Source organism: Rhodamnia argentea, chromosome 11 (assembly GCF_020921035.1).
Source record: "Rhodamnia argentea isolate NSW1041297 chromosome 11, ASM2092103v1, whole genome shotgun sequence".
NCBI classification, from domain to species: Eukaryota; Viridiplantae; Streptophyta; class Magnoliopsida; order Myrtales; family Myrtaceae; genus Rhodamnia; species Rhodamnia argentea.
In genome coordinates, this window is record NC_063160.1 from 13,005,013 (window position 1) to 13,029,690 (window position 24,678).

Below are 24,678 nucleotides of genomic sequence, written 5' to 3' on the forward strand. Positions count from 1 at the left end.
TTTCGACAAAATTTTGCCCGAAATTGCTGACTTGGACGCCTACCGTATTAGGTGGCATGACCAATGTTGGCGTGAATAGCAATTTTCTTTGTAAAGTGTTTTGAACTTTTTTTATGTATAATTTTTGTAATTTTCCCTTTTTTTCTTTCCTTTCCTTTCTTCTCTTTTTTTTTACCCTTCATTTCGTTTTTTCACTATGGCCGGCAGCGTGAGGGTGACCCTTGCCTATTGCTTGCAAGCACAGCCTTGTGGCTGGCCACACAGGAAAAAGGAAAAGAAAGTAAAAAAAAAAGAAGGCAAAAAGAACAAGTTCAAAAATTTTAAAAATCATAAAGAAAATGTTCACGCCAGAGCCAATCGCTCCCCAAAGGACGGTTCGTATTCATGCCAACGATATTACTGTCAAAATTGGCCAAAATATCTACATCGACAAGCCGTAAAAATATTTAGAACTAAATTGACAAATTGTCAAAATGTTTATAACTTAATTGAGCAAATTGAAAAGTTTAGTACAGAAATTGGCTACTGCACAATAAGTTCAAGACTTTTCGATTTCTTTTTTCCTAATATCTTCGTAATGTAGGTGATCTGGCCGAAGGAGGTCGGACCTTACCTAACCCGGGGCGAGGTTAATGGGGGTACTCCTTGGATCTAGGATTCACCTGCTTTCTTATTAGCAAGTTCTGAAAAGAAGAAGAAGAAGAAGTCGTCGTTGGAGGGCTGAATTAGAAATTTGCATGACGAATTAGGGTTTGACAAAAGACGGTTTGACCAAGCGGGGGTTGTAGTTCAAATCGCATCCACGAGGGAATTGCAGAAAATGAAGCAACCCCTCGTTCGAAGTCAATCACAAAACCAAATCTACGCTCACCATATAGAAAGGGCCATGACCTAATAATATCGTAATTAAAAATTTATTAGCAAAGCGCGTACTTCTTGCCAGGCTTGCTGAGCTTCTTCACGTGACAGGTTGAGAGATTCAAATCTTATAACTCAAGTATGTCAGAAAGGTCGTAACCAACAGCCATCATTTATCGACTTATTGGCAAGGCGAAAGCTTCAAGCCTGAGCCCGAGTTTGCCGAGCATCTCGGAGGGGCTTGGCAATCCGATTTTTTTTTTTTTTTTTTTTTTGTGGGGTAACTTGATGCCCAACTTGATTAAAGGTAAAGGGCAGAAAAGAAAGGAAGGAAGGAAGGAAATAGGACAACTGGACAAGAGATGGGACGCTCCAACTATCCGGAATTATTCCATTTTCAGTAGGCCGGACGGTCCAACTATCCGGAATTATTCCATTTTCAGTAGCCCACCTAATATGACTTTGACCACTAATTTCAAGTCATTTTTGTAGGTGCTGCTTATGGAAATGCTCCTTCTTCACCGAAGAATTGGGTGAGAATTGGATGATTATTCATGGCGACTATCTTTAGATGTTCTCATGGGTTGGACGTTCTGCACCGTCGCAAAATGTCCGGTTCGAAATCCATAAACTATGGCAGATTTCGAGAAAATTATCAAAAAGCTCCAAACCTATTGCAATTGTACAAATTCGATCTTAAATTTTTTTGTATTTGTGTCAATTCAGTCCGCTCAGATAACATTGGTCAGCCGATGCTAATGTGGTAATCGCGGTCTTGACGTGATAATATTTAATAATATTCAATTTATTTTTAAAAAATTATTTATAATTTATTTGTTGTTCCTTTTTTTTTCTTTTCTTACTAGCTAGAGGAGAAAGAAAAGGAAAAAATAATTTAAAAAATACTAAGATATTGTCAAAAAGTGTCCAAGTCGGCGTCGTCCGGCCAAAGTTGGTCGAATGGACTGAATTGACACAAATACAAAAGGTATAGGCATGAATTGACTCAATTATAATAGATTTAGGGGTTAGTACCACGAAAAATCTTAAATTGATACACCTATATCAAATTTACCCTAAACTATTTTTTTTTATCGTAATCTCAAACCGGTACACCTGTGACAAATTTACCTAAAACTATTTTTTCGATGACCAAAAATCTTAAACCGATACATTTGTGACAAAATTACCCAAAACTGGTGCACACGTGATAAATTTATCACAAATCGATACATCTGTGACAAATTTGCCACAAGTCACCCTTTTTGGAAAATAATGCTACGACCCCTTTGAAGACTTTAGTGAAAAAATCTTTTTACTAGACTAGATTAATTTGGAACTCGGCACTCGGCAGGACTTAATATACAATAAATATTCCAATTCAAGTGAAAAACAATATTTTCCTTCTTCTTCTTTTTTTTTTTTGTCATTTTCTCATTAGTGGATTTGACCAAGCCCTTTGCACGATGTTTGTTTTCTAGAAATGTTATGGAAGTTAATCAATAAAAGGAAATGAGAAACTAGAGTTGCGCACAGCAACGCTTCTTTTCTAGAAATCAATTTTTGCTTCTAAGCAGAAATTGATTTTTTTACCTCCAGAGAGAAGCAATTTTTTTTACTTTTTCGAGCGGCTCCAAAACTATTTTTAGATTAAAAAAAAGCTTCAGAAGTAGAAAAATGAAGTTGCGTAATCAAAATGGATTTCTGCTCCAGAAGCTGCATTATCGATCGGATTTTTGCTCCGTAAATACTTTTAACATAGAAATTTTACTCCAAAAGTGTTGTTACGCAATTCTTAGTATGTACTTCTGCTCGAAAATCAAAATCGCCCCTCTACTTTTTATCGTTTCAAAAGCGTCGCTCTACCTTCTTAAAGGAATTTCCACTTATGTCCTTCTGTCGTACTTTTTCTCATATTTTTCAAAATTTTTTTCCAATACGGCACTAGTAGAAGAAACGATGTCTTTTCGTGTCAACGACGCCGTCTCCAACTTAACTAATTAATGCCGTCGCAATTTCCTATCGAGAAGAAGGAATTCTTTCAATTCGAGAGTTCCATCGAGAATTAACTCGACAGACGGTTCCCATACGTAAAGAATTTTCTACACCTTACTCAATTCGAATAGAACTTTCCCGCACCTGCCCATCTTTATCATAGCTTGCAATAATTCAGAGACGAGTGAAGCGTTGGCACTTTCATTAAATTAGAGAGGGACACCTTAGGGGGAAAAAAAAATTACAGTAGCTAGCCTGCTATTGATAATGTAACCTTTAGCCAACGATGGCATAAAAGATTGTCGTTGCTGGGGCCAAATATTATAAGTCTACGTCATTGACTTCAATCAAATAAGATATATGGGATTGCCATGGTTGCCCCCACGAGGTAATTGCCAAATATTTTTTCTAAGGCTTTTTCCCCGGATTGTTTCCGAACGCACTCTAAGTAGGGCGGAGTTCGTTTGGGGTCGTGCGACTCGGGCGACATAGGTCGGCGCCAGGTTGGCTTGCCGCCAGTTAGATCCGGCGTCACCGGCTCCTCGCAGGTGAGGTCGAGTGAGTTGGGGACATTTCGGAAAATATGAAAATTGAGCGAGGGCAAAGTTGAAAGGAAAAAAAAAATTGGTATTCCCATCCCGAATGCTTGAAGGTTGAAAGCACTTCTAGACATGCCCTTGGGACAAAAATGTAAGGGCTTTTGAAAATGCAATTGTATCTTCTTAAAACTCACCAAAATATTCGTTGAAAGGCATTTGTATTTGTCCAAGGGTCTTTAGAACCCAAAGCCCTTTGGCAAACCAGCTTCTAAGCATACCCTCAATTTAAGTGGACACGAATGTTTTACATGCATTTTGTTGGGCTATGGTTCATATTCCCCGTCAACAATAAAATACGGGACCACGGTGAGCAGGCGGGGGTTCGGGGGGCAATGCCTTTGGGTCACCGGATGACTTTTATAGTTTGAGTTTGTATTTAATTAGAAATGTGGGATCGGGTCCATCAATAGCTATTGACTGGTCTAGGGCTTTCTCGCCCTCTATGATTTTCCTGTGTTGTGTGTGTGTGTATAAATATATATATATATATATATATATATATATATATATAATCATTTTCTCTTGTAATTGAGAGGAGGTATACTAATTATAGTGGAATGGACGTCACCATAGCTTAAAGATGAATCGGAATAAAACTTTGAGTCTCAATTTCTCTTTCTCACCTTTGTTCTTTATTTCATTGTGATTGTACGCCCGATCCTAACCCCATTCATGGCGACGAGTCAAAATGAAAGAATTCGATATGTCTTGTGCGGAGCTGTTTATGTATTCAATCTTCCAATAATCTCTCTAGCTGGCTGATGAATTCCACATGGCTTATGAAAGCTCATGTAACATGCGCTGCTAGAGATTTATTAGAAAGCTACATGATTGTTTCGCGCTACATATCTACGAAAATCGGGAAACAAGGCGGGGACTTCTCGTGGCGTGATCATTTATAATATATATATATATATATATATATATATATATATATATATATATATATATATATATGATTTTAATTTAAGATTGCATCTTCTTTGTATGTTTTATTTTATTTTATTTATGTAGTTAAAGCTTCTTTTACTATTCTAATGGGTTTCGATAAAATAGAATCGTAGCTCATCAAGTGTCAAGCATTGGCCAACATGTATGCGGCTCTGTTGGTAATAGGATTGGGAGGTGGGGACGCTAGAATCACAGGTGTGGGGTTCGACTCCCGCGATCTGCAAATAGGCAGAGCAAAAGTCAAAGAAAAGAGAGTTGGAGATAGAACAGACAAAACATAAAAAGTGTCAAGCATCGGCGAGTTTGTGAAGGTGGAAGCATGCCGATTCTATGAAGCCCACAAGTATAGCTCATTCCTTAGTTTCTCTCAATAGTCTTTTGTGTCCGACACGATGCCTACGTAACTAGTGGCACTCGACCCTCGCCGATCGCTAGCCTAGGGCTGGGCGTCCCTTGCTTGATTTAGCGAGGGCGGCCCTCGATTGAGGCTGATGGTCGCCGACCATCGACGAGCCCAGCAACCGACGGAGGGGGAAAAAGAAAAGAAAAAAGCAAAAAAGAAAACAAAATAAAGAAGAAAAATAATTCAAGAAAATATTAAAATATTATTAAAAATTTTCCACGTCGGCGCTAGCCATACCAAGTAAGATGGCCGACGCCGGTGTCGGCACATTCCGGCCAAAATTGACAAAATGTAAAAAGATAGATGGTTGAATTGGCGAAAGCGCAATAAATTTACGGCTTTTTTTGATAATTTTTTTTTTTACCTACCTTTTGATTTCTCTGACAATAGATGGATATACTGGTCCAATGTAGGGTTCTATTTATGGCTATGATATTAATGATGCAATGCCTTTGCTTGTCAAGCCTCCAGGTTCGTTGGGGGGTCTTAAATGTCTACGAAGTAAGGGATTTTATTTAGATTACAAGGGCTATTTCTTTTGTAATTTTTTTTTTATTCTCATGAAGAGGAAATAAGTAACCCACCTGGGTGGCGCCGCTGGTTCGCGCACTCTTCCTCTCGCAAAAGGTCGAGTGTTCGAATCCCAAGGGCGTTGTAAGATAACTTAATCGGTAGCACGTGTGTGGTGGCTAGCACGTGTTGCCCCTGGGGTTTACCCTCAGTTTGCCGGCCGTGCGGGGGTTCCCTAGGTCACCAAAAATAAATAAATAAATAAGTAACCTAAACAAAAAGAAAAAAAAAAATTAAAAGTGGGCCACAAAAAGTATCTGCTTTCCACGAGCGCAATCCATAGAGACCCCCCACTTGATGAAAGGCTTTCAAGTTCGATACCTTCTCGGACCCGTCGGCTATTTTTAGTGGAGCAACAAAGCCCTTTGTCAATGCCACTTGCCCCATCAATCGATTGATCTTGGTTAAGCATCGACAATGACTCGCTCTCCATCGGCCGTCGAACAAACAAATGTGCACGAATTCAACGATTAGCGATACTTTTTTTTTTATCCTCTTTTAACTTGTTCCGACTTGTTTGAAAAGTGTACCCGGAACATTAATTAAGCCAGACAGATATTTCTCGACCGCTTTCGGATCTCGAGTTCGGATCCGTCGATCGCTTTTGGCTCCCCGTTCATTCATTGGGGGTAGATTTGGCTTGCGCATCGCACGCCGGACAATTCGGGTTTTACCGCAATTTGCATATGATGGTACGGTGACGAGGAGCTCGCTCAAATTGGGCCGCCATTTTGGCTTAAGACCAAACATTTCCCGGCACGATGAAACACCCTTTTTTTTTTTTTTTGTTTCCCGACCAGAAAAGAAGAAAAAAGAAAAAGAAAAAAGAAAAAAATGTACTTGTTTTTTTTTTTTTTAAATTTAGTTTTATTATTTATAGAAAAAGGTGCTTGTTGGTTTGTGATTTTTCCTGCCAGATGTTTTGTTAGGATCGGTCGTGATGTGCTTTGATCGGGCGGCCAGAGTTTATTCCACCCGATGTTTGGCGTCCGCCAAAAGTCCAACTTGGAGGTCTCCTTCAACCTCCGTCCACCTTGTCCCCCGCTTCGCTTTCCCACTATAAATGCTTACGTATGTGAAGTTCATGCCATGCTCGCGTTAACCATCTCTCTCTCTCTCTCTCTCTCTCTCTCTGCAAGTGAGCGTATGGCATTCTCGTGAAGCTCGGAGATCGCCGGAACCGACGAATCCGTTTCCTCTTCGTCCCCCCCTGGTCTCGGCGTCCGCTCCGAGCAGCTGCTGTCTCCTTCTTCAGGTGCGTCACTGTGCATCTCCTCTTTTCCGGGCCGGAGTGAGGAAAAACCTGATCGAGCCGGGACAAGCTCTTGCGTTTTTTCTCGTTCGGATCGTCGTCGCCTGATCTCGTCTCGCGCGTGTCTCGCTGAGTTTGAGTGGCGACTTGAGTGTCTCGTCAGCTGTTCTCTCGGTTGACGTCGGCAGTTTCGAACGGAACGATCGTGGTTTCGGTGAAGTCGCTCCGTCGCTCGAAAGTTAGATCCGGTCAACAGCACTGGGTCGTGGTTGACTTTAGAGTCTGTGTGGAGATCGCGGTGTTGGTTCATCGCTGGGCTTAGCATTTGTTTGAGTCTGCACTCCTCTCTCTCTCTCTCTCTCTCTCTCTCTCTCTCTCTAGATTGATTGATTTTGGATGGTTTTAGTCTCTCGCGAAGCTTCGCGTTCCGGTCTTTTCTGAATTCATAAATCGCTCGGTTTCAGATTCTCCTGCTTTATCTAGTCAACCATGAGGTTTTTCTTTGGCCTACTAGTCGACCATGAGCTTGCAAGTGGTATATTTACACGTTCTGGTGTGGGGGACTTTGTCTAAAGCATAACATTATTACGAGGTCTGATGGATAAGGACTGTTCTTGATTAACTTACAATAGTGCTATGATGGGAGATTGTCCTCTTAATTATTCTTTTCAATGATACCCATTGGAATCACGTGTACATGTCACAAGATCACTCCTTTCAGGTTCAGTCTTTTGCGTCTCACCTGTTGCTGAATTTTGATTGAGGTTGCCTTAGAGTTAGATCGCGCTTCTGCTTCTCCTGGTGATTCATCCTCATTGCTGTATGTAACTCGGATAAATTCATTGTGCAGCGACTGCTTACAGCTCTGAACTGGGCAATTGAAGGCTTTTCCGTTTGGTACAAAGTTAACTCTATCGGCAGAGATGATGTTCCTGTGGAGGAAGAAGACTACTCAACACCATCCAGAAAATGATTCTGTGCAGAAAGATGAAAAGGTGAAAAAAAATATAGCATTGTCAGTCACAGGACTACGAATGTAGTAGCATAAGTAACAAATTTCAATTGCTCATTGTATTTCCGTCCTAGTAGGAATTTGCTTGCTAGCATAATCAGTTCATTACCTGTTAAACACAAAATTAGTGATTTGGCCATGGACTTGTAAGAATATATTCCGAACTTTACCATAGAAACAACAGATGCCGACAGTCATTATGTTCTCAGGTTAGTGAGCTCAAGGCTGAACTCGGTCCCCTATCTGGACAAAGCCTGAAATATTGCACCGATGGATGCCTGAGGAGGTATTTGGAAGCTCGAAACTGGAATGTTGATAAGGCAAAGAAAATGCTGGAAGAGTCGCTTAAGTGGCGGTCCACTTACAAACCTGAAGAAATCCGCTGGGTAAGTTTGATGGAATACAATCACGCAGTCCTCTAATTATTCTTGCTGCACCACATCCTCCAATCTTGTTTCTGCAAGTTGGTGGATTATGTTGGATGGATTGTGTAGTTTCGAACACAATCAGTTGCAAGTTGTGTAAAATCCTCTGGGAATACTATTTTCTGCCTATGTCAACATTGTATCTGTAAGAATCTGTGTTCTGTTCTGTATACAAATAAGAAAGTTAAAAACTATCGGGGAGTCAATTTTCTCACAGAAAGTAGAGATCTATTGTTTGTGTTTTTGCTTCTCACTTAGCTACTCACAGTAAAGCTTCGACATTCATAAAATCTTCTGTGGGACTTGTAATGGCCTGGTGAATCTTCTAGCAAATAGCCAGGCTAAGTAGTCACGATGCCCTGTCCAAAGAAAAAAGTAGTCATGGACTCATGATGCATCTTTATTGTAGTGTTCCCTGTGGGCACAAGAATGTCATGCCCTTTTCTAAGATTTTGATATACATGCCAAGCATTCTCTTTGTTATGTCCTTCTCATCGTGCTTGAATATTATACTTTTCACTAATGAGATTCCTTTTCCATCCAGCACGAAGTTGCGCATGAGGGTGAGACTGGCAAAGTTTCTAGGGCGAACTTCCATGATCGATTCGGGAGGACTGTGCTCATCATGAGGCCTGGAAAGCAGGTTGCCCTTTGATTTTTTTCTTGAAATTTTTCCTTTTTTCAACTCTCTAATGCTTTCGCTAAATACTGATTTTTGCAAAACTCACATGCTTATGTATGTATTTGTTTAACTTGTTCTCTCACCTGTGTAGAACACAACATCAGCAGAAGGAAATGTCCGCCATTTAGTGTATCTGATAGAAAATAGCATCCTCAACCTTTCTGAGGGTCAGGAATCAATGTCATGGTTGATTGACTTCACTGGATGGACATTGAGGACACAAGTTCCTGTCAGAACTGCTCTTGATATTATCAATGTCTTACAGAACCATTACCCAGAGAGGCTTGCGGTAGCGTTTCTGTATAATCCACCTAGAATTTTCGAGGCATTCTGGAAGGTTTGATTTCTTCCTGAGATCTATATTAATTAATTTATTTATTGGGACGTGAACTAGTTCTTACATTTGGTCTACCATCCATTAGATTCCTAAGAGCGTTTTCTTCGAGAAAGCATGCACTGCCACCAAATGAGAGTGATTGTTTTAACAACTCTCACCAAAAGCACAATCCAGTAAGAAAATACACAGAAAAACCCAGGAAGAAGTCTATCTTTTTGTCTTGCTTCATCGGTTTTGCCTACATTTGAGAATTTGGAGGTGCAACGAGGGTTGCGGCGTTGCATTTACAAGACCCAGTGCTTGTAAACTTTCGTATTGCAGCAAGAGCGTTATCTGTAACAATGAGATAGGATGACCTTTTCAAGTATATCTGAATTCGCGATACTTCTGTCATTTATAGGCAATCAAGTACTTCTTGGATCCAAAAACCTTTGAAAAGGTGAAGTTTGTCTACCCGAAAAACAAGGACAGCGTGGAGCTGATGACGACTTTCTTCGACGTGGATAACCTTCCGAGCGAATTCGGGGGCAAGGCCACACTGAACTATGACCACGAGGAGTTCTCGAGAATGATGGCCGAGGACGATGTTAAAACAGCCAAGTTCTGGGGCCTCGACGATAAACCGCACAATCCTTCTAATGGGCACGCGGGTGTGGAGGCTTCCCCCGTACTCCTCGCATCACCCACGAGTTGATTCAGCTTCTCCGGCGCCACCCATCCTCTGTAAGAAACTAAGTGAGAACGACGAGATCTACCCACTTAATGCAAACATGGCGAGTTCCTTTTCTTTAAACTGCATGAGCCATTATTGATTCTGTAAAACCTACCTGTACTCTCTCACCAATGGAGAACATTCTTTTATCGCTGCATCACGCGAATAGTCAGCTCCAACTTTTAACATTACCAACTTCTGCTGTGCTTGTTTCACCTTCAAACTTGTCTGTTACGGTAAAGTGGTTCTCAGGCAATAGGTGGCTATTACAATGTTCCATTGCGCAGCAATTTCGTGACTGTTCCTCAAGAGTAAGAATGAAACCGTGGAGTTTTTCCATGTTTAGGACACCGGTCAATCCGCTGTGTAATGTCCAACTCGAAGTTTGTCGTCCAGCGGCAGTGTGCTTCATTCCTTTTCTGCAACATTCTGCAACATTAGGGATCATAGATTTGATACTCCTGGATATTTTCGATGCGCGTATGTAGATAGATGGCTGTCATAAATTCAGTCCTTTTCATTTCTTTCCACTAATTTCCGGGCTGTTGCAAAACGGAAATAACAAGTGCTTTCAAAGGACTTGTAAGCAACGCGTTATTGCTTTGGTTATTACGCAACACGAAACGGATTGGTTTGTTTAAAAAACGTGCAATTTACTCTCGAGTTTCTTGGCGGAGATATGTTCTTTTTCAGTAACAAAATCGAATTGAAGTAGGAAGCGAGAACGGACGGGGAGGCCAAATATTCCAAGATCAAAAGGCCCTTTTGTTGGATGGCATCAATTAAGACCTTGCAAATGCTTTCAAATTTTGCTTTTGCCGAGGGACTGAGCATGATTGCGTGCGAGAAGAAGAGCTGCTCCCGCTCCCTTCGGCGAGTTCCAACGTCCTCTTCTTGTCCAAGCTTGGGCTGTCGAGCCGCTAGCCGATCGTGCACTAATACTTATGGCTCCTTGGCTCCCTTTCCACCCGCCATCTACGTCAAATTTCGGCCCTTGATATGATTGTGAGGGCCACGAGTCTCTGCTTTTGCCAAGAGAATCGGCTCCCGAACTTATCTCGACCCTGATCTCTTCCCTAAACTTAGTTCGACAATTCCATAGACTCCTGCAAAACCAACTTAATGGCCAGGGAAGAATTTGGAATAGCTTGATCGTGTCATTATGACATTCCTAAAAACACCGCATCCCGTTGCGTGGCTTTACCTTTAGGTGAATGTAATAGTGACAGACAACTTTCTAATCAAATAGCAATGGGCCACAACTTCTTGGCAAAAGTCACATTATTTATGGAAGTGAATAAGCTGAAGGCAGGAGAAACCAGCGCCCCGCAATATAGCTAGGTCAAGGTCAGCCTCCTTTAAGACAAACATGAAGTAAGGTTCATTTTTAGGCTTCATTTGTTGTGAGAAAAATAAATAATTAAAAAAAAAAACATCTTCCTCAAGTTGTTCGCTTACAAAAATAAACGAATGAAAAGTATTCTTCTCATTCACGAGAATAGTTTGAAATAAATTATTGTCGACAAAAAAAACTTCCATATCGACTAATTATTTCAAGCGATGCAAGCAATCCTTTTTTGAAAAATATTTACCAAATCATTCATTTTTCGGAGGAGAGAGAGAGAGAGAGAGAGAGAGAGAGAGAGAGAGAGCCTGAATGGATAAATTTGGTTTCCAAGCTGAAATTGAAGGAAGAATTAAAGCCATTGTATCTGCCTAAACGATATTGAAAACAAGGATAGATCATACGGCAAATGAACTTTTCTACGAAATTATGTGGGCCGTGTCAATGCAACCTCGGTGCACACCATTTGAAAAGTTTAGGATGGCCAAATAACAAAACCAAATAACTAAGAAACCAGGCCCTTTTGGAGGTGGCTGTCTTTTTGCACTTAAGCCAACTGTTTCATCAGTATGCTGTCTAAAATAGGGGCAAAAAGACAAGGTACGAGGAGGGAAGAAACGTGTTTATGGAGAAACACCATATGCAGAGACTTAAGAAGTACATACTAGACACTGTATTCCTAATAGAGAATGCCCTTCCTCGGGTTTCATCCACTAGGATTAGCAGATCAAGCAGATCGTGCACCCAAAAAAGAGTTCGGTTCACTGTTATTTCAAGCGCTCACTGCCGATTTCTCTATATACACTAGGGTTCTAGGGCAAGCATGGCGTGTGCTCGTCAAAGTTCGCTGGAGTAGAGGCATTCGTCCACGAGTTGGCGAAGGTTAGGGTTCTCCAGGGCAGCAGCGACTCTTTCCTTGTCGTTCAACTGCTTATTCACTACAACAATGGGAAAGAAACATTCGCAGATTATCTGTTAGTTTTATTTGGTAAGAACAACAATAGGCGGTGGAGATTGTCCCATTTGCTTAAGAGTAGCACAACGCAGACAAATCACGCAATTAGTTTCTTTCAGCACCCACCGGAACAGATATAAATCTAACACCAACTAGATAAGAGACAACGCGCAAATTAGTGCTAACACACCATTAAGAAGGTGATAGAGATTGTTTTCTCCCAAGAATTTAACCACTGCATTTGGAATCGAACTAAGTATGGACATCATAGAATTATCATACACCTATTTTTGGGGCAGTTGTAAAGCTGCAAAAGCAGGATTTGTGAGTGAATTGTGCGCGTGGAAGATTACCCAAATTTTGGTTAGGTGAATAATATATACCGAACTCAAACACCACTTAACAATCAGCTAACAGGAACTCATTTTCAGTCACAGACTTGTTCCATGTTCGTTTTCTCTTCACTCCTACATCCAATTAGAGTAATTCTTATGCGAGGAACTCTATTTCACTCCTTCTAAGTACCTCAAATTCTATTTACAAACATCATGAAAAGTATGGGAACTCCACATCAACGGTGGACGATAATATGAGCAGCATGAATCATTACATATGTCAAAATGCAATCGGGATGAATTGAGTATCACCTGATTCTTCATCTGCATGAGACCCTGGGGCGACCTTGATGTCAACCTGTAAGTTGTTTCAGCAAAAATGTCAATCGAGACAGAGGAATATGACATCAAATATGCACCGTCCAGTATTATATCGAAGCCTTGAATCAAACAAGGAAATGCAATGGAAAGAGCCGAAAGCACATGATCCTATGCTGTCCTAGCATGCACAATACTAATTAGGCAGATATATCCCAGCTGATCTATGGTCAAAACGATGTACTTTTACTGTGATAACCATAAACAATGGAAAGCAAAAAATCACATACACAAGCATATAAAAGACTGATGCTGGCATCCAGAAGGTGCACAAAACACTAAAACACTTAAATCACCAGATATACAACTTTTAGCATCTGATATCATAATCTCCTCCTAACAAAGTCTTGTGGACATGATACTTGGATACGTGCAGCTTAAGAAAAGAAGGTAAACATTTCTCAAAACAGGTTTTTTTTTTTTCAAATAAAAAGAAACTTACTCATTGGGCATTACTGTAGAGTTACTGATATATCTTTTAGCTGTAGATTGTGAGGAAACAATAAACAATCTACATGTTGCCATCTCTAGACATCGCGTTTAGGTTTTGAATCACTAATAAACTAACTAATTCAGTATGGTCTTGGGTGTCTTTGTTGAACGACCTGTCTCTTCAGTCAACAACTCTGAGACAACTACCTCAAGAAGTGGCAACTAATCTAGATGTAGAAGTGAAGCTCGCAGATTCAAACACATCATTAAGTGCGATCAGAAAATTGCATAACATGCATATGATTGCGATATTCAGCAAACTTGCGAGCATTGGAAGCCGCTTCCCATTGTGCCTCAGATAAGGCTAGTCAATACCAGATATCATGCATGGTGGATGAAAAATCATTAATAGACTGACCTGTCTGCCGATGCACAAGGTCCAGATTTCCTAACAGCTGATAGTGTTACTAACACAAGTAAATGCTTATGAGCTGTGAAGGATTTGCATAGCTACTTCGATAATGTGTCAGAATGTAAATACTTTTGGCGCACCAATTATCAACCCACTTCCTCATACCAGACAGGCCGACAACTACAGCACTACTCAGTTCAGCTGAACTCACTCTGTTATGACTCGTACCAGCATGACATAACATGTTAGAGAATGCACTAAAAGCCGCACGCAGCATGTTCAAGCGCGAAATAGACAACTTTCAATCCCGAATCACACAAAAGCAGGGAACTGACCTTGAAATGTGGCGGGAAACAATCTTTGAGCTTCTCTCTCAAGCACAGTCCAATGACGGTCACCATACTGCAGTGCTGGATTGTTGGAGTAAACATGATCCTGAAAAAGAAAAAGAAAAAGGATTCAAACACAAAATCGCAACGTAAGCATAATCACAACAGGGAATCGCAACGCAGGACCAAAAAACAAAAACGACGGGAATACTCAACAGGATACGCCCGAGTTTCTCATCGACGGTGATGGATTCCTCCGAGAGAACACTGAGCTGCTCCAGAGAATAGGGATGCTCGGGATCTCGGATGTCCCTCACATGATTTGCCGATTCAGAGTCAAAGATCACAAATTTATTACTCCTTTCCAACACCCACTTGAATTAGCTAACGAAGCAATCAACAAAACAGAATGCTAACGGTCCTATCACGAGCGAACTCCCAAAGCAACGTAAAACAAGAGATTGCTTAATCAGAGGTCAAAGGGCTACGCAGTCAGAATCGGACAACTTTTTCCTCATGCGGGGGGGAATAGCAAGCGATAAGTGACGAGAAAGAAGGATATCATAAATCTCGAGGGGATCGACGGCGTCGTCGGCGTGGGGGTCTTCGCTCCGAGCGACCCTCTCCTTCTTGGCGTGAACCACTGGGTTCGCATTGATCAGTCCCAGAGTCATCTCTCTCTCTATCTCACCCACCCACACAAATGGAGAAGATGAAGGATGAAGTTGAAAATAAGATGGGTCTCTTTCTTTCTCGTTCCGATACTCTCTCGCCCACCCACAAACGGAGCAGAGAAGGATGAAACAGACGATTGAAATGGGTCTCTTTCTTTCCCGTTCCGACGAAGGTACTGAAACACGGTACTGTCGTCGAGAGTTCACGGGTCATATGAGGGTCCCCCGTGGAACGCCAGGTTTGGACAGATTCAGTTCATCTGAGCGGAAGACAGTACGACAGCTCCGCTTCTTTAGTATCATAAAAAAAAATCATAACTTTTACTTTTATCACAATCAAACGATTTAATACAAAAAAAAAAAATTTCGATTTTAGCATCGGTCTCAATTATATTCAATTTTTTTATCTCATAAAAAACATCAATTTTTATTTTTTTCTCAATTTTACCACCGCCAACCTTCCATTCGTAATTACCATTAATTAATCCTATGTGGCTCGAATTTTCTCGCCGAATTTACTAAACGAATCTTCGAAATTTATAAGCAATAGGTTTTAAGGACTGTGAGATTTGAGATAATTTGTCCGAATACCTCTGCCAATGATTCTATAAATGAATTCGATGTCGGTTCTTGCAACCAATTGTGTGATCTACCCGATGCGCTACTCCAATACATCATTAATTTTCTTCTTTTAAAATATGTTATCAAAATAAGTGCATTGTCGAGAAAGTGGAAGTACTCGTGGCCGTCAATTTCTAATCTCATATTTATTCGATATCTAGTCGTTCTTTGGGCTGTTGAGTGCCGAATAGAATATGAAACGTGTTGTCTTGAGTGACTATGTATCTCCCGACAATATGTAGGGTAAGCAAACAATAGAAGAGAAATTCATGGATTGCTCATATCGGCTTCGCTGAGGTGTAATTCATTAATGACGTGAAAATGTTGTGTAAGATTAACTAATAGTGATTATAAATAGAAGGCTAACGGTGTTAGAATTGGGGCAAAAGTAAAAATTGAAGGTTTTTTATGAGACAAAAAAAAAATTTGGTTATACTATGGGACATATGCTAAAGCTAAAGATTTTTTTGGTATTAGGCTAGTAGAATCGGGACAAAAATAAAAGTTTAAAGTAGAATTAGGACAAAAGTAAAAATTAGAGGTTTTTTTTTATGAGACAAAAAAGTTTTGGATATAATTGTTACAAATGCTAAAGTTAAAAGTTTTTTTAGATATTGGGCCTATTTCCAACGTGTTTATTTACACCCGATTCTTGAAAAATTTTCAAATAAAAAATTGAAGTGCTCTCAATTTTTTGAATAAAAGCTTGTTTGACAAAAAAGATAAGGACTTGAAGTACCGTTCTTATTTTAAAAAAAGAGCCTAATCAAAATTATTTTCATCATTTATTTTTTTGAGATTTTTTCCCTTTTTTTCCCTTCTTTTTGGCCGGTAGCCGGTCCTAGGCAATGGCCAGCCATCGGCAAGGGCTAGACGTGGGGTGTATGTGTGGCAGCCCGAGCCTCACCCCCTGGTTGACCCGACCTGTTTGCGTATTCTTCTTTAATCTCATATTATTAATATTAATGGTGCAAGCGGAAGGCTAAACATAATACAAGTGCATGCAAAACATATAGCAGACACGACGTTTAAGGTTTGACTTTATTCATAGGGTTCATAATCCTATTAAAATACACGATCCACGAAACTCTCGAGACAACCGCCATGGTAACTTCGACTCATGCCAATATGGCAAATTACAAATCAATCCGACTTTAGATTCAACCTTTACCGAGCTAGATAGTTCTAATTTAACTAGTGGATTCAACGACCAAGTATCGAACATTAAGGTTCACTCTCCAAGACCTACGGCCAACCACACTTTCCTACGGTTCAGCTCCAGTTCAGCACAAATAGGAAATAATCAAGACGATTTACTCGTGAAGTCAGCTCACCCAAGTCCTGTAGATGTCAACTCAAGCAGTGTATCGCGCAATCTAATTCGATTCCTAGCTCATGCAAGACAAAATTCAATCTCAAATACCCATTTCTAATTTCAACGATTCATGCAAGACCAAGAGACAAATGGGCAGATTAGTGATGAGAATAGATGGACACTCGCCTGGGATTACATACGAGCAAAAACGAAGCTCAAATCACTCCAAACAAACAGTAGGTCTCCACATCCAGATTCGCTCCAGCTCAAACTTATGAAATTTTGTCCACTTTATGGATAATCAGACCTCAGATTCATATTTCTCATGATCTTACGGTCGTGTAGGAAAAAATGGAGATCAATTTGGTCTCTGGACGTGCTCAAATGAGCATTTTCCTCTCGGACGCACGTACGAATTCGAGAGAACGAGCTCTCGAGTTGAAGTGCTAGTAAAAAGGAATGAAGGGGAATGAACAAGATGATGACGTGATCAGTTTATGTTTTGAAAGTAATTAACGAGTGCTCCTTTTGCATTCACCATACCGACAGGTGTTCTATTTGCACTTACAACCCATCATGATCGGCTTCTATTTGCACGGCAACTCCCACTCACCATTTGCACGTCCACCGCCTCTAATCCTTTTCGTGTGAATTAATCTCTTCGAATGTTAGCCGTCTTGTATGAACATGAGGTCTTAAATTTGAAAGTCCTAGATTTAGCGCATGCAAGAATCGTAAGATGCAAATCCCTGTAGAACTCGATCATCCATGTCGTCCCGTAAAATGTTTCGTCCTACGTATTCTTATCAATTGAACCCTTTGTAACCTATTGTGAGTACATCTCGTAATATATCTAAAATGACTTTAACTTAAGGAGCTGGTTTTTCGGGATGCTACAGTATGCCTCCCAAAACTGATGACTAAGCGCGCTGATGGCCGTTCCCTTACTTGAAGGGAAAAGGAAAAAGAAAAAAGAAGGAAAATAAAAATAAAGAAAATAAAAAGGAAAAATTTTAGAAAATGCAAAATGACTCAAATGCCCTTGGTCAGGTTTTATTTGAAATTACACACTTCATGTCCTTATTTTTGTAAATAACGGCACTTCGGATCCTTGTGGCTGAAGATTCATACCTTGATGGATCATAAATTTATCCTCTTTCATCAGATCCAACCTCTTGCTTTGGTCCATTTGTTTCGAAAAAAAAAATGATTTAAATATTTTTTCTTAGTAATAATTAATTGATTGATTTCAAATAATTAATCAATAAAAAAATCATTATCAAAAATAATTTTTTGTTTAACCATTTTCGTGAACGATAAAAATAATTTTTTTCATTCATTTTTATAAGTGATAAAAGTGATTTTTTTGGAAGATACTTTGAAATTATTTATTTTCCGTGAGGCAACTTTTAAACAGCATGGTTTTGACTTTGACTTCTTAGTAGCTACATCAACGGTGTTTTCTATTTTCCTAAACGAACCTTTCACGAATATAATAAATTGGTATTCTTATAATGTGTGCGTAGACCATATGACAAATGTTATTACGCAGAATAATAATAATAATAATAATAATAATAATAATAGTTTAGCTGAAGGCAGGTCCAGAGGTAATTCGAAAAGTGGCATTCTGAAAATGCAAATAGACTTTTTTTTTTCCATTCCAACTTTAACCTCGTTATACTTTCATGATTATGGAAATGCCCTTGAAAACACTAACCTTTCCGATACATGAAAGCAATTGAAAATGTTAGACATACAACGTTGTTTTCGAAATGTTATACCAACAAGGTTTAAAATTTAATTTAATATATTAATTTCAAAGAATCTATCATACAAAATTAATGTCTTAAACACTATATCATATCATATCGGTCATTATGGAGAGTAACTAAGCAAGAATATAATTTTTAAGAATATTATTTCCTAAAAATTAAATTTATTAAGGAGAATATTATATGTGAAATTAGCTTAATCATACTTTAAATAAATAATCGAATAGTCGGCTTTTTTATATTCATAAACTTGTGAAATTTGGAAAAAGAAAAAAGAAAAAAAGAGGGCTTTCTCATAAGAGAGGACCTTCAACGAGCCGGAGCCCATGAGCCATCTCTATGTCACCGACCCATTACCCGAACAAACCCGACCCGCCTGCCCGGTGGCTGTGGCCCGTGGGCTCTCTTCTCCTCTCTCCCTCTCCGTCTCCCTCCCTCATGCGAATCTTCTGTAGCAGGTTTCTTCGTGAGATCTTCGCTTTGCTAATTCGGTCCCTCTCATGGTCGCTTCCCAGCGAATCTTCTTCTCACATTGCCATTTGATCCGTGGCCCGAGTTGGCAGCGATTCCTCTGACTGTCGAAAGTCGATTCTCTCATCAACTTTGCGTGGCGACGTTAGCTATCGCCGCGGGACTGAGATTTTGGCCTTTGAGGCGGATTGGAACCGACGGAGAATCAATAGGTAGTCCTCCTTTTGGTTCTTCTATTGTAGAATCATTCCAAGTGATGTTGGTTTAGTTACTGCCGTTTCGTGATCTTCCTGTACTTCACTCGACCTTGTTTCGAGGTTGGCGAGAGATGGAAGAATCAAATCTTGGCGTGTTTCAGCTCTATAGATTGAATCTATAGTTTAGGATCGGAGTGCTGTGTTTTGATTTCGGTTGCAAAAATGCTCTCGGGTTGAGCTTGGAATATTTTGCTGTATCAGGGGGAAAAAAAGTGTTCAAGCCTTTAGCAATGCAAATGAAGTATCGATTACAGTGATGTTCTTTTTGGTTGCTGGAAGTTCGTTCCTTTGCTGATAGTCTGTTCTGATTCTGAGTGCTCAAGTTCTTGTCCGATCCCAAAGCTCGATCCTTTTTTTCTCTTCAGTGGTTGTCTTGCAATGTGTAATCGTAAGGATATCGGTTTGCAGAGGCACGAGGTACCTTGAGAGGCTGAGGATGGAGCTCTACCATGTCTTTTAGTTTGTGATTTGAGAGACACGTTGTCTTTTGAGCAAGGGAAAAACCTGTAGAGCTGCCGGAGGGAGCTACAAGGAAAAAGATAACAATGATTAAGGCAGTGATGGTTATGAACACCCAGGGCAAGCCTCGCCTTGCCAAATTCTATGATTACCAGGTCTCTCTCTCTCTCTCTCTCATTGCCATCTTGTGAAAAAAAGGGTTATCATCATCTTCAAGTTTTGTTTCATCTTCCATCTTTAGTGTCCTTATTGTCCTGCTTAACCTTTTTAATGTCAGCCCGTGGAGAAGCAGCAGGAGCTCATTCGCAGTGTTTTTGCAGGTCCCTCTTCTTCTTCTTCTCCTCGTCCCTTCGCTCTCTCTCTGATAGTTTTTTGTTAAATTCGAAGCTTTCAAGAAAAAAAATGTCATCTCTTTCATGATGGAAGTTTGCTTCCAATATCCTTTGTAAATTAGCTTGCTATGGTTGCAAAGTTGAGCTTGCTACTTTTGAATGCAGCTTTGAGCAGTAGAGCTGAAAATGTGAGCAATTTTGTGGAGGCTGATGCAATTTTTGGTTTGGTACTTACTCTATCGTTGTCAAGAGCTCCTGTCTCTGGTTTAAGTGGTTGAACTTTTGAAATCGTTGTGTTCCAGGAGATCAAAGGACTGGCCATTTTATGCTTTTTTTGAGCTTTGCTTCATAATGTTCAGAAAAATGCATAATAATCAAGTAGTATGGAATTACCTGGTCATTGCTATTTAAATTTTACCTGACTTGTTACACAACGAATTCATCCTCATCCTGGAAACTCATGATATTTGAGAATTTGCTGGCAATGCGTATACATTTTTTTATGCGTGCTAATCATATAGCTTTTCATGATCTGGTCATATAATTTCCTTTGGGCATTTAACCCATTCTTTTCGTGATTGTCCGTCTTGCAGGACAGTCGTCTAGTGTACAAGCACTATGCCACACTATACTTCGTCTTCGTGTTTGATAGCTCAGAAAATGAGCTTGCAATGCTTGACCTGATACAAGGTTAGTACCATTGAGTTTTCTATACTGTTCTTGGCTGTAATGTTTCAAAAGTGATTGCCACATAAAAGTAGTTGTTTCATGGCATGTTCGTCTTTTTTTTCAGAATTTGACATAATTGATATGACATCTCTTATGAAAAAAAAAATGCCTCTGCATACAAGCAGGTTGGACTTGGTCTTTTCATCAAGTTTTAGTTCAAAGAATATATTGGAATCTGGACGCTATAATAATGCTCAAATATGTCGGGGATATATAGAGAAATATATCCAAGAAAGAACTATAAATTGCTTTTACCTGGGGCTGAAACGCAACTCATGAGATGACCAGAGAAAGCTCTCTATTATCCGATTGATTGCGAAGCATCGTCGATAAAGCATCAACTGAATCTCCAGCTAGAGGAAATGAAACATCTATGACTAATGTCTTATCCGATTATATTTCTGATACTAATGAAGCCCTCTTATACCTTAAAATTGAGTCGCAAGATGGAATGAACTCTAAACTAGTTGCTTCCTTCAGATATTCTCCGCTATCTAATTAAATTTGATGTTATTTGTTACTCTTAATGTGGGTGAAGCCAAAGACAATGGAATCCATTAATTGGGTCATACATCCTCTTTTCCTCATTCTCCCTCTTCAGTGAGATTATAATCTGCTGGTACAAGATTTCTCCCGGAATACAGATGACGCAAAGTTTAAAAGAAGTGGAACATATTTCAAGTTTCATCAAAGCAGCTGTGGATCTGCTTGAAAAATCTCTTTTCAATAAAACTGTCTAACAGTACCTAGGGAATTGGTGCACACCATGATGTGCTCGATCTTTGTATGCTGAACTAGTAAATTCCGAACACGTACAGCTGAATGGCTAGGTTGGTCTCTGATGCTTTTGCTGTGTTATTCCCTGCACTGTCCTCTGTCCATCTGTCTGTTCCTGCTTTCTTCATCTGGACAAGACTTCACCACTTCAATAACGAATTCCCTTAGCAAGTCTATATTGCTTGATTTGATGTTGATGCAATTATTAGTTTATCTCTGATCTGTTCTTCGATTGATGACTTGCTTGCTTGAACTCTCTTTTTCCCAGTTTTTGTGGAGACGCTGGACAAATGCTTCAAAAATGTATGCGAGCTTGATATAGTGTTCAACTATGGCAAGGTAACTTATATCTTTATTTACTTCTCAAGGTATTTACAGAGATGTCAATGAATGTGGGCGATTTCTGCTAGAACTTTTACCAATGCTGGTAAATATGCTTATGACATTAGTGGAGGCACCTCAACAACATTTTGCAATTGACGACTGCCAGATTATGTGTCTAAGTGGGTTAATATGATCTTGCTTTATTTCAATTTTTCATGTTATCAGCCTTATGATTGCTTTTACTTATTCACAGTCAAATTTGTATCAAATAGTTGTTATCGCAATTTGCGACCAAGGATTTCACTTCATAAGCGAAATTTCTCTGTGTGGTATTCCTCTAATGGCATCCATTTTGATTTTTGCAGATGCAAACTATTTTAGATGAGATCATTTTTGGTGGCCAGGTCCTTGAGACAAGTTCTGCAGAGGTTATGAAGGTTGTCGAAGAAATATTGAAGTGCGTCTCTCTCTCTCTCTCTCTCTCTCTCTCTCTCTCTCTGTGCATGCGTGGATGATCCTGTATCGTGCACGTGTGCACGTATGGCAGGTGTGTTTTTAGGGGGATATTCAGGCAGGTTCTTGTGTTGAGAGATGCTATTTCATTTCTTAAGCAGCCGTTACAACCTTTTGCTCCTTGTAGACAATACGGATAGGTGGTGGTTTTAGACAGATAATGCTCACCTGTAAATGCAGGCTGGAAGCTGCCTCAAATGCCATCACACTTGTTCCCAAAACGGTTTCTAGTTGGCGGGGGCGGTAGCGCATTATCTACCAGACTGTGAAGTAGTTAAAATTTGCTAACTCCACTTTTCCCTGTTCCTGCGAGTCCGTTAAGAATGTAAGCTCCTCAGGGGACTACATGTACATAACATGTTTAATGGAACAAGAGTGTTCACTCTTTTCTCCTTATTCTTCTTTTGGATTTCCACAGCTTTGTTCATTCCAGTTGTAATCAAAGTCGTAGACCCATGTGTATTATAACGTTTACTGTTATCTACGGGCTTTTTGATGTGAGAATGACACTAAAATTAACGAGGTAGTTTAGCACGGGTGTCTAGTCTAGTACCTTGCCGCCGTATCCGATATAGGTGAATGCTCTACGCTTCTTGAGCCTCCCAACTGCTCTCGGGGCCGTTCTGTTTCCGGTTTCGCCAAGAGCATGCCATATCCAGCCTGTACAATCGAGGAGACAGAAAGACGACGAGCCTTCGCTCGATCCCGTCTTTTGAGGGACGCACATGTTGTATGTCCTATCGAGAGTGACTTTTGAGTTTTGATTCGGACTTTGCCAAAAAGCAGGTTGTAAGCAGCGCGCAAATTAAACAATTGAAGCCGGTGAAGTGGATCTGTTCTTTCGACAATAATATAGACCTGTTTTCCTACTTATAAAACCCCAACATGCCAATAAACAATGGAAACATCGTACTCAAATGATCGGTCTTGATGATAGAAAGCAGGAGACTTTAACCTGAAGCAACTGAAACTGACCATTTCCAATGTGCCCGGAAACAATGTTCCTTTTTTTAACCTCCCTTATGTTTCATATTGCCAATTCTCGATTAAAACATACTTTTAACACAGATTCTGCAGATTGTCTCCCAACTTGCACCGCCCATTTACTGTTCCTCTCCTCATCGTGACTTGACTCAGAGCCTTTCTATTATATCCCATTCTTTCTTGCTTTTCACTGGCTTTCAAACACACCCAACCCAACACAACACCCCCCCCTCTCTTCAATCTACCATCCGGATGGCATCGAATCCAGTTTCGGACAGCTCTCAACCGACTTGGACGGCCGAGAAGAACAAGTTGTTCGAGAACGCCCTCGCGGTGTATGACGAGCGCACCCCCGACCGATGGCAAAGGATCGCGAATGCCGTTGGGGGGAAGACATCTGTGAAGGAAGTGAAGGAGCACTATGAGATCCTCCAGCATGACATCAACCTCATTGAGTCGGACAAAGTTCCTCTTCCACGGTACAAGCCATCCGAGGACAAGCTTAGCAATCAACACATGAGGTAACTGTCTTATGGCTCCATATGATGAGGCAATAGACCAAAGAACTGAGTCCTGAGTAAGACCTCGTGAAAGAAGCCAAGATTTTTTTTTATATATGATGTTATCATGCAACTTTCATAGGACGTTCAAACCATATGGGAGTTTCTTTCTCTGGTGAACAAATTTTGCTTTCTCTAAAGAGAAGATTTTCGAGAGATTCGAGTCATGTGATCCTGAGTTCCAGTTTCCGCTGTGCAGCTCGAAGCATTTCAACTTGTGACCCAGGAAAGAAGAAATAGATGCGGAGAGGGCGAGCTGCGTCGCACAGTATCTTTCTCCTAGGATGATTCGCTAATCGGAGCTGCACTTGTTTAGATGATTTTGTCCACTAGATGTTCGGATTCGATCTACTTCTTTCGATCACAAACCTCCTAATTCCTCAGCATTTGGGGCTAAGGAGCATAGGAACGAAAATTCTGTGAAACTGATGAAGATCACGAATTTCTGCTATATTCAATAAAAAAAGTATCAATTTTTTTAGCGGAATTCATTTTATTTATGTATCTGCATTGAAAAGCTTTGAACGTATTTATAACTTGAGTTATCATTCTATGGACTTATAATCACTCATTGATTATAGCAATTGCTATTATATTACAGGTTCATTATAGGTTGACCGCCTTTTGCGGTATTTCCTTGTAGTAATAGCGTTATCCCTATTACATTCTAACTGCAATCTTCGACTTTTTTTTTCCTTTACTCAATCTATTAATGTTAGATTATCGATTGTAATTAAGCTATACATGTTTTTAAGTACTTATGCAATGATATCAACAATTATTTTTATCTTGAGTTTAGTTTCTTTTTATATGAATTTATTAAACAATAGGTAAATAATCGTAGTTAGTAATTATGTTATCTTGATAATGAATTATTACTTGTTATGCTAAACTGTTTTGGCGTA

General features: G+C 39.9%; 4 protein-coding genes and 1 long non-coding RNA gene across 7 annotated transcripts; 4 read left to right on the top strand and 1 right to left on the bottom strand.

Annotated features, from left to right (window-relative positions):
* The first annotated feature begins 6,388 nt into the window (after positions 1-6,388).
* LOC115736355 (CRAL-TRIO domain-containing protein C23B6.04c-like) lies at positions 6,389-9,989 on the top strand. The gene is made up of 6 exons (XM_030668021.2): positions 6,389-6,631; positions 7,479-7,623; positions 7,850-8,026; positions 8,610-8,708; positions 8,839-9,084; positions 9,485-9,989. Exons 2-6 carry the CDS (start codon positions 7,552-7,554, stop codon positions 9,776-9,778), a joined length of 888 nt encoding a protein of 295 aa, XP_030523881.1. The 5' UTR covers positions 6,389-6,631; positions 7,479-7,551; the 3' UTR covers positions 9,779-9,989.
* Positions 9,990-11,382: 1,393 nt separating this feature from the next.
* Positions 11,383-11,881, top strand: LOC125312806. Its single transcript, XR_007196876.1, has 2 exons — positions 11,383-11,670; positions 11,749-11,881. It is a non-coding gene; the product is annotated as an uncharacterized LOC125312806 (long non-coding RNA).
* Positions 11,746-14,854, bottom strand: LOC115736358 (protein AE7-like 1). 2 transcript variants are annotated; one of them, XM_048272383.1, is made up of 5 exons: positions 14,545-14,854; positions 14,199-14,304; positions 13,989-14,088; positions 12,707-12,789; positions 11,746-12,079 (listed from the first exon to the last, which is right to left on the bottom strand). In XM_048272383.1, exons 1-4 carry the CDS (start codon positions 14,654-14,656, stop codon positions 12,712-12,714), a joined length of 396 nt encoding a protein of 131 aa, XP_048128340.1. In that variant the 5' UTR covers positions 14,657-14,854; the 3' UTR covers positions 11,746-12,079; positions 12,707-12,711. The 2 variants fall into 2 exon arrangements, with proteins under 2 accessions (XP_048128340.1, XP_048128339.1); XM_048272382.1 differs by having other exon boundaries at positions 12,744-12,789; positions 14,545-14,839.
* Positions 14,855-18,721: 3,867 nt separating this feature from the next.
* LOC115736357 (AP-3 complex subunit sigma) lies at positions 18,722-22,726 on the top strand. 2 transcript variants are annotated; one of them, XM_030668032.2, is made up of 8 exons: positions 18,722-19,050; positions 19,461-19,709; positions 19,832-19,874; positions 20,052-20,113; positions 20,480-20,576; positions 21,661-21,731; positions 22,082-22,173; positions 22,410-22,726. In XM_030668032.2, the coding sequence occupies exons 2-8, from the start codon at positions 19,641-19,643 to the stop codon at positions 22,474-22,476; spliced, it is 501 nt and encodes a 166-aa protein (XP_030523892.1). In that variant the 5' UTR covers positions 18,722-19,050; positions 19,461-19,640; the 3' UTR covers positions 22,477-22,726. The 2 variants fall into 2 exon arrangements, with proteins under 2 accessions (XP_030523892.1, XP_030523891.1); XM_030668031.2 differs by having other exon boundaries at positions 18,723-19,050; positions 19,504-19,709.
* Positions 22,727-23,444: 718 nt separating this feature from the next.
* Positions 23,445-24,257, top strand: LOC115736443 (protein RADIALIS-like 4). Its single transcript, XM_048272384.1, has 2 exons — positions 23,445-23,734; positions 23,973-24,257. Exons 1-2 carry the CDS (start codon positions 23,466-23,468, stop codon positions 23,992-23,994), a joined length of 291 nt encoding a protein of 96 aa, XP_048128341.1. The 5' UTR covers positions 23,445-23,465; the 3' UTR covers positions 23,995-24,257.
* The last annotated feature ends 421 nt before the right edge of the window (positions 24,258-24,678 follow it).

What these genes read in the sequence shown, in the direction of transcription:
- LOC115736355 (XM_030668021.2), top strand. Translation starts at nt 7,552, where the DNA reads ATGATGTTCCTGTGGAGGAAGAAGACTACTCAACACCATCCAGAAAAT. An exon ending in CTGTGCAGAAAGATGAAAAG is followed by an intron (nt 7,624 to 7,849) that starts GTGAAAAAAAAT and finishes TTATGTTCTCAG; the next exon opens with GTTAGTGAGCTCAAGGCTGA. An exon ending in TCATGAGGCCTGGAAAGCAG is followed by an intron (nt 8,709 to 8,838) that starts GTTGCCCTTTGA and finishes TCACCTGTGTAG; the next exon opens with AACACAACATCAGCAGAAGG.
- LOC115736358 (XM_048272382.1), bottom strand. Translation starts at nt 14,656, where the DNA reads ATGACTCTGGGACTGATCAATGCGAACCCAGTGGTTCACGCCAAGAAG. An exon ending in GAGAAACTCGGGCGTATCCT is followed by an intron (nt 14,089 to 14,198) that starts GTTGAGTATTCC and finishes TTTCTTTTTCAG; the next exon opens with GATCATGTTTACTCCAACAA. An exon ending in GTTTCCCGCCACATTTCAAG is followed by an intron (nt 12,790 to 13,988) that starts GTCAGTTCCCTG and finishes AACAACTTACAG; the next exon opens with GTTGACATCAAGGTCGCCCC.
- LOC115736357 (XM_030668032.2), top strand. Translation starts at nt 19,641, where the DNA reads ATGATTAAGGCAGTGATGGTTATGAACACCCAGGGCAAGCCTCGCCTT. An exon ending in CATTCGCAGTGTTTTTGCAG is followed by an intron (nt 19,875 to 20,051) that starts GTCCCTCTTCTT and finishes TTTTGAATGCAG; the next exon opens with CTTTGAGCAGTAGAGCTGAA. An exon ending in TAGTGTTCAACTATGGCAAG is followed by an intron (nt 21,732 to 22,081) that starts GTAACTTATATC and finishes TGATTTTTGCAG; the next exon opens with ATGCAAACTATTTTAGATGA.
- LOC115736443 (XM_048272384.1), top strand. Translation starts at nt 23,466, where the DNA reads ATGGCATCGAATCCAGTTTCGGACAGCTCTCAACCGACTTGGACGGCC. An exon ending in CTTAGCAATCAACACATGAG is followed by an intron (nt 23,735 to 23,972) that starts GTAACTGTCTTA and finishes TCCGCTGTGCAG; the next exon opens with CTCGAAGCATTTCAACTTGT.